General features: G+C 36.2%; 1 protein-coding gene across 6 annotated transcripts in view; it reads right to left on the bottom strand.

Moving 5' to 3' along the window:
• Nucleotides 1-18,299, bottom strand: part of ULK4 (unc-51 like kinase 4) — a 257,174-nt gene that overhangs the window by 58,609 nt on the left and 180,266 nt on the right. For all 6 annotated transcript variants that reach the window (XM_054814066.1, XM_054814067.1, XM_054814068.1 and 3 more), the window contains 2 exons: nucleotides 10,577-10,743; nucleotides 6,967-7,065 (listed from right to left, as the gene is read on the bottom strand). In XM_054814066.1, coding sequence (XP_054670041.1) covers nucleotides 6,967-7,065; nucleotides 10,577-10,743 — 266 coding nt within the window. The remainder of the gene's footprint in view (nucleotides 1-6,966; nucleotides 7,066-10,576; nucleotides 10,744-18,299) is intronic.

Genomic DNA, 18,299 nt, shown 5'->3' with positions numbered 1-18,299 from the left:
AACCTTTTACTATAATGAGGAATTAATTCAGGAAAATCCTATGACTGGTGTTACATAAGATCCTAGACTAAACGATTACAATAGCCTTTCCTGGCCTTACAATCTATGAACTGAACAAAATATACCAGTAGTAGTCTTAACCAATAAGGTATAGAACTGTAAAAACACCTCATCACTCCTACTCAGTTTTTTAATTCCAAAATTCTTTTTAAATACAAAGAATCTAGATTAAAGTACAGTTAACAGACTATCCTCACTGACAATAAAAAGGAAATAATTTATATAATCTGTCCAACTACTTATATAATATGCCCAAACATTTCAATCATGATTACTTATTTAATCTGCAGTCTGAACTTCCCAAATTTTTTCATTTTAAGGAAAACCCATACAGTTACTTTCAAACAATCTGGGAACATATCATCAGACATACACTCCTTAAATATTCAAGAAGCAATTCCCCAGGGATCTGCATGCAAATACAATCCTGTTTTCCATTAGCTTCATAGAGCTGGCTGTTTAAAACAGACTGAACTGAGATGTAAGCTCTGAATACATAGCCCCAAGACATATCACATTCTATTTGACCTAATGCCATGCAAGTGACAGGACCACAGCAGGTATTTCTTCCACAGTTTTGCTGTATGGTTTTTCTTCATTCCAATCTAAATGCCACCTATTTGATTGTTTCCTTTCCAACATCCAGAATTATCTAATAACATCATCAACATAAATAGCAAGGCTAAAAAGGAGGAAAAGCTACAAATAGTAACAGCTTTACAGCTCCATTTATATCTTCAATCCTTATCAAGTCAAAAAAAATTCCACTGATCTCACTGGAGGCTTTGAGGCGACTTGTATTTCCTTCACTGAAAAAAATGCTATTATATAAAGAAAAGAAAAATTACTACTTTAATGTATCTCTCTTATCCCTTTTAAAAGCAGCACTCTAACTTACAGTTTGTTACTAGATCAGTGTAGACAAGGTATATCAACCACTCCCTGAAGAAAATCACAGTAGAACAAGTGTATTCAATTTTCAAATGTTGCTTGTGGGCTAACGAAAATAAAAAAAAAAAAAAAAACCCACAGTGAATGTTTGGACAGATACGTCCTTGCCCTGGGATTGCAGCAGAGGCTGGTTTCCTGAGCTCCATAAGCACAAAATCCTATGCGTAATCAGTAATCATAACAGCCATACTTGGAAGCGAGTGTGTTCCCAAGGTCTTTTCCTGAGATATTCACTAAATATCAGAGGAGTGGAAAGGTGTCAGTCTCTGCAGAGGACTGCCCCTACAACAACCTTGAATGAAGAAATACATAAAGCACCCTGTCCTTTACAGTTCTTCCTCGCACAAGAAGGTATGTGACTTTCACGGAAGCAAATGAGCAAGTCCAGCCTGCTAGCATTATTCCCAAGGAAGGCTGTCTTCAGCAGCAGTCCCCAGTTAGTGAGACAGTGCAACGTTTTGCCCTAGGCGAGGAGGAGCTGGGCTTGGGCCGATGGGTTTGCTTATCTTCTCCTGGCACACCCAACCTCTGTTGCCACTGTTCTTTGTCCCTCAGCAAAAGAAAGGAAGACCCTGAATCTCTCCATCCAATATGTCTTGGCATCAGATAGGCTTGCTCTTCACATGATATCAAGCTGTTGGTGACCATCCTCCAAACCTAGCCACCAATATCACTCCAGGGTTCACAGTACTTGCCAGCCATGACATCATCCTATTCAATCATGAATGCCTTCACTGCCTGTTGTCTTCAGGCTCTTCTGCTCCTCTGCTTCACCAGAGTCTATTTGAGCTTCAGTGCTATCTAGAGTTTGGGGATCAAGTCGCTGTCATGCTGGAAAAATGCAGGGTAAAACAGCAACAGCATAGGTCTTGGATGAACAGGAAAACAAGCTGGGAATACGAAAGACCGTCTTTACTCTGGAGGGGATGAGAATCGTTGGCCTACAGTCTAACCCATCAATAATTAAGGTGGAAGAGGAACTCTCAGCAATGTCCCTATTTAAGTATACCCACATCAGCATTTTTCTCCATAACTCTCACTGTTTTGCTGCTTCACTACCGACAAGAAATGATTTAAATGTCAAAAGTCGTAAGTTAGTAATCTGAAATTTAACAATGGCTGTCAGTCAGTGTTAGTACTTTCATTAACAGTTATAGAGTGGAGGATCTGAAGAAAATTATTGGTATGAACTAAAGCAACGACTGAAAATATAATAAATATCTGTTAATATAGACAACCAAAGAATGAAAATTCAGCTTTCAAGTAAATGGTATATCACGTCTAATGAGAACAGCAAAGCTAGAATCATGTTGCTAGACAATGAATATAGATGGACGGTTCATCTCTTAATCAGCTGGAACAGTGTTCTGATTATTTTTCTAATCATAACAATTCCATTTGATATGAAGAAGTGTATTTCAAGTCTTTGAAATGCATTTATAGTTTTTCATGACAGCAGCTACTTAAGTTTTTCTTCTTTCAGAGGAGGAGAAACCCATGAAAAAACTAGACTTCTAACTCTAAGAAAATATCTATCCCTTAATATTTCATAATTACATAAAAAACTCTAGTGGTCTTTCCTCTTTTTTTTTTGCTTTATCAGTCTGAGAGAGGATTACGGATTCAGCCCTTCAGCAAGGTAGAAACATTAGTACTCGTCCTTGCAGCTGTTAATATTCTGGGCTAGTGTATAGCTTGAAGAAAATCCAGCACCTTAAAATAAATTACTGAACAGCTAAAGTCATAAGTTTTGTCATTCTCTAACTCAGAATTGTAGATTTATTTTTCACTTCAAAATTTTAAAATAATGCCCCATAACCAGACTTTTGTGCAACGAAGATTGTGTATTACTTTCTACTTAATTTTTATGGCCATGTTATAACCTCCTGTAAACAGGCTTATAACAAAGTTCTCTTCCTTTCTAGATGGAACCTGCTCTGTGTAATTTAAGGTTAAGGTGGGGAAGAGCAGGAAGTTTGTTGTTATTACACATCTATATTTCTGCAGTCTGTTGTCAAAAAATGCCTTCATTTTGAACCAAGTTGCAGTATGTTCATGAATTGCAAACCATTGCAAGAAACGTGTGATCATTTGAGCTGAAGTGGCAGTTTTCACACTGTTGGAGTTGTTACAGCATCTAATTTTAGAGCTACAATGAAACTGTCTGGATTACCCGGAGGGGACACTATTTCAGTGCATTAATGAGGTTATACACAAAGAGAGTTTATTACAATAAGAGATAGATGTTCATTAGATCAGTAATGTGATTACAGAATGGGCTGTAAAGGAAGCACCATTGGGAACAATATGGAAGATGATTTTGCAAACATTAAACAAAATGTAAAAGCAAAACATCATTATTAAATCTGCTAACTTTACTATGCTATTCTTATTAGTAAATATGCACAGTTTTAAATGAAAAAATAAAATATTATATTTTGGCTTAGAGCAAAATTGTCGTCCTCCTACCTAAGGGAAAATATTTTAAAAACCAATGTATTTTCATTTTAAGCTAGCCTAATTGCTGAGAAACTAAATCCCTATTCTGAAATTCTGTGCTTGTGACAATCTATTCTCATTTCCTCTGATGTGTTTTTGTTTGGGGTTTTTTTGTGGTTTGTTTTTTGTTTGGTCGAGGTTTTTTGGGGTTTTTAGGGCAGCTGTAGAAGAGAATTCTTCAAATATAATTTGCAGATAACATTTCAAGTACAATAACAACAATACATTATACAATACAGGAAATAAACGTATGTCTTGCCACTTAGACTGCAGAACTGTCCGTATTCCTAAGAAGTGTGAAATAAAATTCAACATTCTACAGGGTTATCATTCTTCTGCAGTCATTTTCATTATTCATTGGCAAACACCTTCACGTGCTCTGAAACTGAAGTCAGGGCACAGCCTTAGAGCCAGTGCAATGTAGATACAGAAAGGACCTAGAGGAGATCATCTCATTCATCCATGTGCACTGAGGCTTCATATTTGTCTTTTTCATGTTTGCACATGATTAACTGGTCTTTCAACAATAATATAGAGAGCACAGTAACCAACTACAGATTTAAACAGTAATATTATAAAGAAGAAGCCTAGCACCAAAAGACAAGAAAAATTCTCTCCCAGCACTCTGGTAGGCTGCAGAAAAGACTGGAGGATCTACACCTAGGGCTTAAATCTAGGACCTACAGAGAAATGAAATTCCTTTTTATAGGTACTGGCAAGATTTCTGAAAGTTTCTGAAAATCCACACTGAAGTGATTTCAAAAGTAAGTCAACATTCTTTTTTTTTTTTTGTTCAGTATAACATACATCAAAAAGTAGAAGGTATTTTATATCTTCTATAATTCTGCAAGTTTCAGTATAATAATCAAATTACATTTATGTTCAAGTGGAGAAACATTACACAAAAAATCTAAGTGTAACTAACTTTTAAACACAAAGCTGTCAAGCAGAAGACTAAATGCTCGATTTATTTTCCTCTTGTTGATCAATTAAGGGCAGACTGATCATGGGATTAACTATTGAATTCTCCATATTTGCAGTGTTTTCTGCATGACAGAATTTGTAATTATTTCTTCTTTCGTGTGCTTAAAAACTCTGAAATTTCATTTACATGCAATCTAGGTTTCCTACACTTGCTTTGCTATGCCCTAAGTGATAGACTGAGTCATAATTATAGAAGGGAAAAAATGATTCTAAGTCTTTTACATTTTCAAGTTTAATTCACATTCATTTTTGAGGAATTATTAAGAAAGATAAACATGTACAACTTGAGGAAAATAAATAGACAAGTCAATGAGGCATGGAACAATCATCTACTTGAGGGATATACATATCAATGAGGAAAGCAATTATTCAAAGTTACATAATAAACTATAAATATGGTAAGACAGGTAAAAATAGCAAACCAGAGAAAATAATTTTAACTCAGTATCTTAAAGTGATGGTTAGTTCAGAATTTAAGACTTCCATTATCTACGGAAAATAAAGTTCACAAGGAACTGAATGCCTCAAAACAGTAATAAAGGGTTATGCAGCCACACAGCTCAATGAATACAGAGAACCACTGTTGGCAGCTCCACAGAACTTAAGCTTAGGTAGGCCTGAGTCTTTTTGAGGGGTAGGGAGCATATACATCTTGAGACACCCACTAGACTTCACAAAGAATCCAGTCCCATTTAAAGAATTTAGAGCATAAAACATTTTAAATAAGTGGATCCTAAATGTTAGAATTATTATTCTGTTCAAACTCTCCCGACCTTAACAGGGTTGTTGAATACAGCAATGGGTAAAGGATATAAAATTTAACAAGCCTAGCTGAACTAACTTTCGTATGTCCAATCAAGCACACGTATGCAAAGAACAACACATACACATTGCAAGAAAAAAGCCCTCACTTTTACAAAATCTTTAACAAAATTCAAAACCAAAAATATGTACAAAAAAAAGCAGCAGCACCAATGGTCTTTACTCTTTGCCCATATGTTAAAATTAGCAGATTTTAAATAAGCATTTTAAACATACCAGAATCTGTAGAAACACAGAACAAAGCAAAACCTAGTGGTAATTTGCAGCCATGCTTCTGAAATACAAGGGCAAGTCAGAATCTAATCAGTACATGCTAACTACACAATAATCCTATCCTTTAATTAAAAACTTATAAAAGACTTCCAGGTGGTATAGGCTGAGTAAAGCTTGGCCTCTAATTTTCTGTTCTTTAGAGAGTTAATGGAATTTAAATTTATGACTAGCTTCACTTTAAAGGAACATTTGCATCTCTTCATGTCTTACTATTTATCATATATAGTGATTGAAAAAGTTAATGGAAAATAAATTAAAAGAATTGATAAAGATGAAATATTATGTAGTTGAAATTCAGTCACTTTGTTTTAGGTCATTCAGTGAACACTTCCAAAAAGCCTTTGTCAATAGCTGGTTAAAATAAACCCATCAAAGGAGGACCTAGCAACAAGTATAAGGCCAAAAATTAATAAAAAAGGAATCACGCTCTCCCCCAAAATAGAAGATGACAGACAGTGCTAAAGATAGTAAAAGGGCCACAGGTATTCCTATCACAATACATCTGAAAACCTACATTTAAATGAAAAACAAACAAAAGAATTGGGTCTGGAAGAGAACACAGTGAATCTGAAATGCTTCCAACTGAAATAACCTGGAAAGGGTAGTGCGATACGCCACAGGGAAATTCTCACATACCATTTTAATGGCTTTATGTTGAATAAAAGGCTGAGGCAGCCTCTAAACACCCTGTCCTGCTCAAGAAGCGTTCCTCTACTACAAGCTATTGCACACAGAGCCATTACAAATCTCTGGCAGAGTACGATAGGGGTTGAGCTGATGGGATGCATCAGGGCCACAATACAGCACTCTGCGGAGATTTCAATGCAGCGCTGTGACATCTAGTAAACCCTGGAAAAGACTGACTTGAAACAGACAGACTTCAAAGATGTTTACAGATCACCAGGGACCATTCCCACTCGTAAATCCCTCAGGGTCATCTTAAAATAAAACTAAACCCTTGAGAAAAACTCAGAAGGCTCAAAAACCAAGAAAATAATATTAAAAGGCATCACTCACTGCAAACTGATTTTAAGTTTACTGACTTTTTTTCTAATGCTAGCAGTACTTGTTGTTTCAAATTTTGAATACCATCCTTTCTCTATGCAGTGATCACTAGTCCATTCTAAAGGGCTAAAATTTGGCTATACATAGGTATCCGAACTGACGCTTGGGACAGACTTACTCTGACATCACTGGTAACCTGCAAGTCACTGTGACTTATAATTTCTTAAAAATTGTTAGAGTCCTTCCTTCATACTAGGTGGAAGCTTATAAACAATGACAAACTAGAAAACAGAGCTCTAAGATGCTGAATTCAGTTGAATAATTCCAATTTCAGCGACATTCCAAAAGGCTTACAAACAAGCAATTTCTCACCAGTTGAATAAGCAGGCTAATTAGGTCCGTCAGGGGTTTATTGATAAGCAGAAGGTCTTCAGCAGCCTGCGTGTCCCCTCCTGTGCCAGACTTCTGTGCCTTAATAAGATGAGAAAAAAATAAAAAGCAGCCTTGGTGACTGTTCCGTTATAAGAAACAAATTAGGTCCATTAGGTGGTCGAAGTTTGAATGGAAGTTTGAAGGAGACTTGTGCACTCTCTTCTAGTTAAGTATTCCTGGGCTCCCAACGAGCAGTTACGTTCCCTGTGTCTGTAACAATGAGCACAAAGCAAAAGGGACTCATGCTGCCATGCCCGTTCTGCACAGGCTGAAAATACTGACCTACATGACATTTCTTCAGTAAAATGTTATAAACTGTATACGCAAAAGATATCTCTACAGCCATAAATGTTTCATGTATTTGTATTCTCTTTCAACATGATGTGCCTATTTTAATATTTCAACAATTTTTTTTCTTTATCAGGAACACTTCTAAGTGCAACTCAAAACAAAATAATCAAAGTGACTGAAAAGTTAGGATTCTCAGCAATAATGTCAAATTTCGCCCTTGTGACTCACTTTGTATCCTGAAATATTCAGAATATATTATAATAATTTATTTTAAAAATAGGAATAATAAAATCCTTAATGGACCAAAGTCTGTGATATGATCTGTTACTACTTGTAATTCTGACCATAGTCATTCCCCCTCATCAAAACACACTGCCATCCTAGTCAAAGCTATTTATGCCCCATCCTCGCCCCAGGATACCAGAAAGGTCTACTTGCAAGATTTTTCATTTAACTTCATTATCTCGCAGCAGCTTTGGACCATGACCCTGTACAGTCTCGCTGCTAGAGGAAAATGTAAATATTTTGTCTAAAGAAGACATTTAAAAACCATTTTGTATTGTGTTTCATTGATAGCTCAATCCTAAAACCATCATCCAAGTGTAATACTTGAGGATTTTCATTTGGTTAAGTGATCACAGGAGCACGTCCCCTGAGTCAAGAGACACTACTGCTGAAGCTCCGCTGTTGATATTGATGAGTTCGATAATGCCTTTCTTCTGGAGAGAATTTTGAAATAAGATATCTGAAGAGCTGCTTCTCCAGGTAATAAGACACATTGGTATGTCCCTCACTGAGGCTCGCTACAATGACCTGGAATGCTGAGGTCCAAGAAGGGCAAAAAGACACAGTGCAGAGAAGACAAAAAGAAATAATGGAATGTTTATATTAATCAAGAAAGGGAAGTGAGCCACCTTCACTTCAGCAAAATTTACATTTTTTTCTGGTTAGTGCTTGGATGAGAAGAAAGACATCCTCCATCAGTGATGTTTGACTACTTACTTTAACTTATATCTTCAGTGTCTTTGGAAAGAGAATGAACAACATCACTAAAGGAATCATACTTTACATATGTATATGAAGGATACACACTACACCATGCTTAAATCTACATTAAGTCACTAAATCGCATCCACTTCTCAAATCAAAATTGCAAATTACTTTCAGCTGCTGTGGATCACCTGTGGAACATGAGATGATGAAACTGCTCCAAAACAGATATGCAAATTAATCTGAACATTTGTATCAAAACACAAGTACTTGTGGACCATAGAGAGCAAACTCTTGAATGAAGCTGGATACAGTTATCAGCACATTCAGCATAAAGTACTGGAATGCAAAGGAAAAGTGGTGTCATGTTTTGCCTATGTAGCTGGATAAGGAAGTAGTACCATTTGTAAAAGTCAACTTAAGCCTCAAAAATGGATAATATGAGAAAATTTGATTCTCTATTTCAAGTTGGTTTAGAAGATATCTTATCCAGAAGTTCCCTATAAAAATAGTCCAAGAATATTTGTTATCACTGCAGTGATGCATTTAGTGACACGTGGACAGTGGAATATTATGTAGCTGCATGGCAAATAGCAGTCATCAACTTATGGCCATCATTCAATAGGGCAAGTCTACTGAGGTAGCTGTAGAACCCCCACAGTCCTTGTGATGAGTATTGTCAAGACAAGTATGCCAAGGCAAGTAACACCACTGTAAAATTAGTTTTAAAGGGGTAGAGGGCAGAGCTATGCTTCAAAACTCAGGTTTCCAGCTGCTTCTTTTTACCCATTGGCCTTCCAGAGCAAAGCAGATTACTTTGACTAGAGATGGACAAAACTGGAGCTGGAGTTTTAGTGCATTGATCAGCTAAAGTATTCACGTAAAACCAGAATAGAATTTGGCTTTGAATGTATAGATTTAATTTTGGATCTAAATAAAAATCATCAGTTTCACTAATATTACCAATCCATGTGCAAGATTCTCTCTCTTTATGTGTCCTCCAGTATAATTGGCCTCACCACTGCTGTATGGAGCATAAGTACAGAATTTAGCTCCCTGTGATTACATGGAGTGCTGCCAACAATATGACAATCAGCAATTAGCCTACAAAATTTGAAATGCATTACAGAACCTGCTATTAGAGGACTCGAAAAAGACAAGGTATTGTACCATCAGTTCTAAATTAAGTTTCTTCCAAAAACTGAAAAAAACCCCAACAAACCCCAAACCAAAACAAAAAAACACCACCTCTCAGTGAAATATCTGGTGGATAACACAACTGATTATGTAAATCTGTGCAGAAAAAAAAAATACAAAAAGCTCAATTTTCAACACCCACTTCATACATTAAACCTTCTTAAACAAAAACAAAACAAACAAAAAACCCAACAGAGGAGGACCTTTTCAGAATAAAGAAGCCATGTCCCGAAATTCAATACAACCTCACTGCAATCTTTTGAATCTCTGTCTTCCAGATATATTGTATCTAATAGGCTTCTCTGTTTTCCAGTGGATAATCCCAAGAACATCAAAAACCTAACATAAAGAATAAGTAGTGGTGTTTGCAGCCTAAACAGAAGCCTAAACAGAAGTTACTTCCAGATGACTTAGAAATTTGGCAGATCAGTTAAAAACAAAGCAAATATTGCTAGCTTAACGTCATGTCCAAAAAAAAAAAAGACAAAAACAAAACAAGAAAAAGCATTTAATGCGTTATATGCAATTTCTTTGCATAGCATCTTTTTGTGCTCCATTTTTGAGGAGGAAGTCTTCACTGGAAGAGGAAGTCCTACCAGTGCCATCATTTGCAGTGGTTCAAACAGAAACTTGGAAGACAAATTGATCAGCGTAAGAGAGGAAATACTTTTATCAGTGCACATGCAGAGGTTATATATATTTTTCAATTACGTGTGATTTATAATAAAAAATATACTGGGTTTTATGGTGTAATCTTTTTATTTTAAAATGAATGGAAGAAAAATGCTTTGAACTATCACTAGGAAAATATTAAATTAAGTTATTTATGGAGTACAGAAACAAAAGAGTCAGCTAGGATCTGTGTTTCCAGCATATAGCGAGGCTAGTATGGATAGTCTAGCCAAGTAACTACATGAAACAGTGATACGCAGTTGAATACACATGCTCTTCTCTTTCCACCAAACTAAAACTTCAATAAAATCAGAAGAGTAGGAATTCATTATTAGGATAACAGAAAGTTATTTAAAAAATTGTTTAAGATGGCGATGACCTCAGGAAATAAATTTCGTACCTGTAAAGTCTGGCGCACAATGTTTGCTGTATACATCAGCATACAGTGCAAAATGTCAAGCAAGGACAGAAGCAATGCATTTGCTGTCTTCGTGCTGCTTTTATCATCTGCCTCCAAGTACAGAGCCACAGTTTCTATTAGGAGATTACAGATGTGATGAGCCAGTCCTAGATAGAAAGTGGGAAAAAAAAAAAGAAAGAAAGAAATAGACTATCAGGAAAAGAACAACATGGAAGGTAGCCCAGTTAAAAATAATAGATTAGCATAAAAACAAATTTCACATCATTATGAATATTTATTAAATTTCCTCTTTTCTTCATTAACATAATCACCTCCTCTTCTGTTTGGAGCAGCTCATAAAGAGAGCTAAACTGATACAATCTAATTTGCTAACTGCATGGAAAATTATGTAACGTTCATTAAAGACATATTTTGAATCTTAAACTTTTCTGTAGCGTGCTGGTACACAAGTCTCCTTCACAACACTCCTGGTCACAAGAATTAAGCAATTTCTCCAGGCTGTTACAAACACATCAAGGTCAGAGCCTAATGTTTTCTTTCTTAACTGGTCTGCCAATTACAACCTGCCCCATATGCTTTAATTGTAGAATTGAACAGTGTTATACTTAACATAAAATATATTCAGAAGAGCGTTATAAATGAAATACTGAATATTGTACCATAAATGCTATTAAGATTTGTTTGAATGGTTGTAGTAAATTTTCCTGAATATACCTTCTTGTCTTGAAGCTTTTTCTTTTCAGTTTCTTTGGAATTTAATAACATCTGCTCCTGTAGCTTGCTTAACCCACAAATCAATTCACATATCAGAAAAAATGTGATCCATTTCAAGGCAATACCGATTCAATTCAGAATCTTTAATTTCAAATACAAAGTGGCAGAGTTCATTATATTTGATCTTAATCCTTCTCTTTCAAAGTGTCATGAAGAATGAAAGATACTTTGTTCCTCACCAAGAACATAATTACGTTTGTAAACTATCTTCTTTTAAACTGGCAATTAGTCATCCCTTGAATTGGGTGAACACATGTAGTAACACTGTAGTATGTTAGTATATCAGCTTCTAGTCCCCATGACTCAAAAATGACTGAAGTATTTCACTGATTTTACTGAAGTAAAAAGACTCCTTTTATAAGTTTTCCTTTAAAAAGTAATTGTATATATTTTTAAAAACATTGGTACGAGATTAAAGTGAGATATTGTAGAATACGATGTGTAATTACACCATTCAGCTTTTGAGAGTAGTCAAATCTGTGGGGTGTTGAACTATTTTTGCTTTGAAAGCTGCCCCATCAATTAACTAACTGTCCATGAAATATTTTCCTCTCCTATTCATCATCCTTAATACTTTCCTCAGGAAATTAAATACAAAAACATGCATTTAGAATACAGTTATGGGTCAGAATTATTAAGACTTGCACTCTTACTATATCTCACATCTTTTTGTGCTTTCTATGATTACTAGCGTTATTCTTCCACAAAAGTTTGATTGATGGACTACAGCTCAGGCTAAGCTTTGAATTTCCTGGGTTTTTGTCTGCAGAAACTGAACCCTCAAAATTATATCAGGCTAATCTCACACATTTAATTTCCTCCTCCTTTTTTAAAGTACAGTTTTTGCTGCAGTTCTGAACGTTTCATACAAAAATGAGCTAGCACGCAGAGACATATTTAAGCATGTTAGCAATACCCACGAAGAAGAAAAAAACCAGACATAATTGTATGTCTACCCATTACAAAACTTGTGGTTATTCTATGCCTTTTTTCACAAGGCTAAATTAGAATAAACCTAAGTAAACAGTCCAGTAAGAGTTGGTCCCTATCAAAGTAAGGTCTGCAAAATTGCCTGCAAGGATATGTCCAAGTACACTCTGTTTTTCCCTGTATATGACCACAAAACCCACGGCCACATCAAAATGAATGAGTCACCCTTATTATTTCTAGATGGCTTACACATAACCCTTAAGATAGTGACTTGGACATTAACGCTGAGAAGGCCACTTTCAACTGAAGGCACTGTATGGGTCATCATCAAAAATTTTTTAGACAGTAGTCCCCTCTGCCTTTATAGCACTAAGTGGGGAATGACTAGTAGTGAATGAAACAATAGGATACATGACTCCGATCTGCAATCCTTTGCCTTTCGATTTTGGAGGAGGACTCCCCTGACTGTACCAGCCTGAGTCTCACAGCTGCCTCACTCCTGCTGTTTGGTGAATGGGGAGGTGAACCAAACGCTCAACCTTCTCTCCACCCATTGAGACAAGAATAATATAGTCACCTAGATTTTATCCTCTTGAAGTATTTACATCCTAAGGGTACACGTATTAGTAACCCTGCCTCCGAACACCTGAAATACACCAGAATACTCACATTTACTTAGTTAACAAAAGTATCAGAATTAGTGGATTTTATATAGGTAGATACATGGTCACATAGAGTTATATCTACAAAGATATGCATGTTAAATTTGGAAATTTTTGGGGAAAAAGCCCTTTTCCTGGACTTAAAATACCTTTGGAAAATTTAACACATCAAACTTTATAATAAAGACATCTAAAATAAAACACTGGTGCAAAATGTTCCCTAACACATTGCATGATTCATACAGAAACCTGATAAACATTTGGTTCCACAGATAAAAAAATAAAACAGACTGACCTCTTGCCAAGTAAATAAAGTTTCAGACATGCTCTTTAAAATACTTTATTGCATCACAACAAAATGAAAATTGGAGGCCACAATTGTAGACATGTAAATATACTCCTTGCTTACAGCACAAGACAAAATCCACATTCTCTGCCCTCAGAAGAGAAAGTTGGGAAGCTGGTATAATTTACAGTGACCATGACAAAATTCAATAGAAATTTAACGGCCTTGGCCATTGGCACTGCAATCAATTTACTCAAAAGGTAACTTATAAAGTTCAAGGCCGATATGTCTCAGCATTCCAAAAATTGAATCCCACAAAAGATAGTCTGAAAATAAGAGGATGCAATTCTAAAAAAGGTAACCGTATTCATTATTCAGTAAATCTTAATATAAAAATTGCATCTGGATGTCCATAGTTTCAGAAGATACATTGAAGATTTTCTGCCAGATTTTACAAGTGATTCAAGAACAATGTGTTTCTTAATTTCCAATACTGCCTAAAACAATATTTATCTTTAAAAACTTCAGACAATATATTTCTGAGACATTTAACAGACATAAGTTTCTTAAGCAGTAATTCTCAACTGTTCATTAGAAAATAACATAGGCTCTGATTAAAAGGTACAGCCCATGCACTCCTGAACTTTGGATGTGGTGGATCTGAATCTGAATTTTGTATCATAGTGGAGAACTAAACCCAATTGAATTGAGGAAGATTGTTCTATTGAGAACAGCTACATATTTTCAAGCATTCTGGTACTTCCAAGTACGTTGGTAACAGTTCGCTTTGTCAAGAGAAAAGTGTTAGTGACAGCTTACGTGGGTTAACTTAACGCATCATAATTTCTTTCAGCTGGGCATTTTCTATTAAAAGGGATTTTTTTTTGTTACTCTACGACTGCAAATTTCAACAAATGATTAAAATATATGACATCATATCATTTATAGCTATAGTTACAGTTTAGATTTACTACAATACTTCATAGTGCACTAGTCATGCCTCATATATATTTGTAAAAGGAGAATCTTCAAATCATTAAGCCTCAGTGCAGCTGTGCTATTCAAATTTTGCAGAAAAATAAGGCAAAACTTGGATTTTGCATTAGAATTATCCATAGAATTATGTTTATAAATTAATATAACTGGAATTAAACAAAGAACAAACCTGTTCTAATTGAAGTCCAAAATTCCTAATATGTATTAAAAGGATAGGATCCAAAATTCCTAGCCACAGTTTTAAAGCATTTGACAAACATAGTGCTCACAGCAGAGTGCTTCTCCTGCCCAGAGACCCCTGCAATGAACTGAACACGTCGCTAACAGTGCTTTATGAATGTGGACTGTGATGACTGTGCTTGTGTTTTACAAATCTTTTCAAAAGATAAAAGGAGTCTTTTGGCCCATGATACAGCTAATCGGACAGAATGTGCCATGATACCTTCTGGAATGAAAGCTGCGAGAAGATATTTTATTCTCACCTATTAGCAAGATGGATAAAGGAAAAGAAATTTTCGCTTCCAAATCATCCGAAACATCAAAGGACAGCCTAGGAAGCAATCTTCTAGGCAATCCTTTCATGCCTACCAGCAATTAGAGCATTCAACAAACCTGTGTGCTTCCAGCCGAAGAAAATGTTAGAGCAGGTGCACTTCCCTCCGAACAATGCCACCACGCAGCCAAGCAGCCAGCAGCAAAACCCCCAGCCCAGCAAAAAGGTTCCTTCCTTTGTTCCTTTCTATGCGGTGCTCTCTGGAGAGCTGTTTTTCCCATTTGTATCACACCTACACGACTGACTCCCCAGGGATATTACCCAATATGTATTCACTAGACTTTTCTTCCTTCTTTTTACTCACAGAGTGGACCTGCTTGGCTTTTTTGATATTTTTCTTTTAAAAATGACTCACAATAATAACATATTGGGAATTAGAAATGATAGCACCAGACTAACTGGAAAACATATTTCATAATCTTTTTAATGTTAATGATAAAACTCAAAAATATTGCTAAGAAACAACACAGGACTATAGTCTGCTAGATTCTTTTGCACAGGAATTGGCTCCTCAGTACTTGAGCACTTAAGATAATCCATCATGTCATAAAGATCCTTCATAAAACCTTATTTACCTTCATAAACCTGGGATTTAATTTGCATTCTTTACATGACAGCCCTACTAGTCAAGGTTTCCTTTTCTGAACAATTGAAAATAGGCAACATAAAGCAAATCGTGTCTTTAGGGTAATAGCATTTTTAAAAGAGGTTCGTTGCTTTATTGTTTATTATTTGTTACTGTTTATGTTTTAGGAACTATTTGGGTTAGTACTATAATATTATTGAGGAAAGAATAAACTAGGATAGAAAATTAGATCACCACTAATTTCAAGATGGGGTGAGTTATGAATGTCAGATCAAGCGGAAAGAAAACGATAGGGCTGTTGAACATATCAATTGCATGACTGCTGCACTGAAAAAATCATTTTCTCTTCTGATCTTAATAATGAATAGCATCTAAAGAAGAAAATTTTTCACATATTGGATAGTCTATTCCTAGTACCAGGACAGTGACCGGACATTTTATGACTGAATAAAGAATCACTAGGTTTGAGGAACAAAAACCTCATTTGAACTTGTCACACCGCAGTGGTCATGGCTGGCCAGAGCTTCCCTTTGTGGGCAGAGTCTGTGGCTCAGCTTGTCCTACACACACGGCAGGCGGGGGGCACTGACCGATGGCACCAGCGCAGGCAGTCCTGCCCTCACACGCAGAGAAACGGATGCAGTAAGGATTATGACAACCAGGGAAGAAAAGTCAGTTATCATCTTTACTACAACTAGGTTGAAAGTAGACTGGGAAGTACTATGTTATCTTGAGTGTGGATGCCTAAGAGGAATACAGGCTTGATATTCTCAGTGGCAAGATTTTTATGCCTTCACTCAGTCAAAGCACGACATAGCTCTACGACTGGCAAAGCTTAGCGGTTATTGTTAGAAGGCAGTTTATAGGCGCCATCTTTCACTTGTGAAGAAAGAGCGCAGGACTGATGACTCCCCAGGGAACCACGTCAAACTCTTCTCTGCCAAACAGAATCCTGCCAACACAGGAATTTACTTTCTTCTAAACTTTAATCTATGGAGCAGATACGTAGGTGATCAAGACCAACAGGTGTATAGGACAGCCACTAAAAGGTAGAAAAGCAAGTGGATTCTCTCATTAAAAAAAGAAGTATCTGAGTGTAATAAAAGATAATAAAAGTGCCACTTGAACAATTTAGGAATAATAAAATCATATACTGTTGAATATGCTTGACTGGTGAATACCGAAATAGTAAAATATAACAAATTATACCAACTAGGCTAGACTGTGGTGGTTCTGTATGAAAAGATGTGGTTAGTATGACATACACAGAAAAGGAGTATTTCTGAAAGTATAATCACCGATCCCTTGGGAGTTCCTGATTTGCTGCTGCTTTTGAAAATGGGGGGGAAAAAAAGTTTCCCACCTTAGAATGTCGGTAGGGTTTCTGTGACAAAATTTCAACTGAATTCAAGTTTTTGTGTCAGATTAACTCAACCATACTATAATTAATGCAGAAAAGATATCCAAGCTGTTTGAAACTAAGTTCACCTCACACGTGGGTACATAGCATCAAAGTTTTGAAGGCAGGGGATTTTGTTCTAGACAAGATTTACTGTGATGGTCCTCATTCCTAGGAGTATAACTCATTGAACATGAACACAAATTTGTTCAACTGGGATAGAATGAAGGATCAGAAGTTAACTTTCTTCTGAAAAATAATTATAAGAACATCCAAATGCTTTCTAGTTCTCTCAGGAAAAAAAAAATAACCCAGAATTTATATGAGTGAATACTACATAACCATGGACGGTAATGATGTTCAGGAGATCTATTCACAGTGTTGATAAGACATTAATAGCATCTCATTTCAGCAGTCAGGTTTGATTTGTTTGGATACTGTGCCATTGGCTGCACAGTCTCTAGAAACGCTATCTGCTTCTTATGTTCTGTAAGTAGCTGAGAATAATTGGACATTTACTATAAAAAGATAAGTGAAAAACATAGCAGAAAGGTAGGATCCACTCAAGATGTACACATAAACTTTAAATGCTCCTAACGGTGGCTTGTGGGACTGGACATAAAAGAAACATTTATTTTTAAATTATTTATTCAAATTAAACTTTTGCTCTCCAGAGATGAAATTTAGTACCCAGCAGAGTCACAAGATTTGCTGCCAGTTCTGTCACTAATGCATATGTTATGTACATCACAAAAAGGCTGCTTTTTTGTTAATCAAGGAGCATAAGGCCCTTGATGCATGTAAAATCCAGTGCTGTCATCCCAAGAGATAACTGACAATACAGCACAGTGCAATGCTAAGGCTGCCTGACACATGTTCATTTTGTAAACAGCTTTGTTGATGGCAAACACTAGTTCTTCCCAACTGTTTGCTAGTGATCAATTGTTGGAGGTTCTTACCCCTACAATTGTGTGTGAGTGGGTGGGTGGGAGAGAGAGGCCGTGAGTACTCCTCAGTCTCCCATGACAAGCCACGCTAGTCTGCTTTAAACTGTTCGAACAGGCAGCCTGCATTAATCCACCTGATTTTGCTTGAAGCAGATTAACACACTCAAATGATTCCTCTCACTGGAAGACCTGGGGAGGGACGGAGGTGGAGGTAATACTGTGACTTCATGGGGTATACATTTCAAATATTTCTGTCCCCAATTGTGCATATATTCAACACCTAACTTGCATTCTTTTCATATGGATGTAAGCATTTTTGTTCATACAGTCTTTCAATAGTCAATTGTGCAGTACTTGCAAGCACAACCTTCCATCACAAAAAAAAAAAAATAAACCAAGACCGTAATAAGATTGTAATCATTGTCTGGATCAACCATTATTGCTGTAAAGTAAACTTTATAGTAGCTTTTCAGCTAGATATTTTTCCCCATGTGTCAGAGAGACATTAGAAATGGTAGTCCATTTTAAAAAGCACAGTAATTCTACAGCATGCTATACTTCAAGTCAGA

Source organism: Grus americana, chromosome 2, assembly GCF_028858705.1.
Source record: "Grus americana isolate bGruAme1 chromosome 2, bGruAme1.mat, whole genome shotgun sequence".
Taxonomy (NCBI): Eukaryota; Metazoa; Chordata; class Aves; order Gruiformes; family Gruidae; genus Grus; species Grus americana.
Note: the sequence above shows the minus strand (reverse complement) of the source record. Positions and strands in the feature narration are given on the sequence as shown.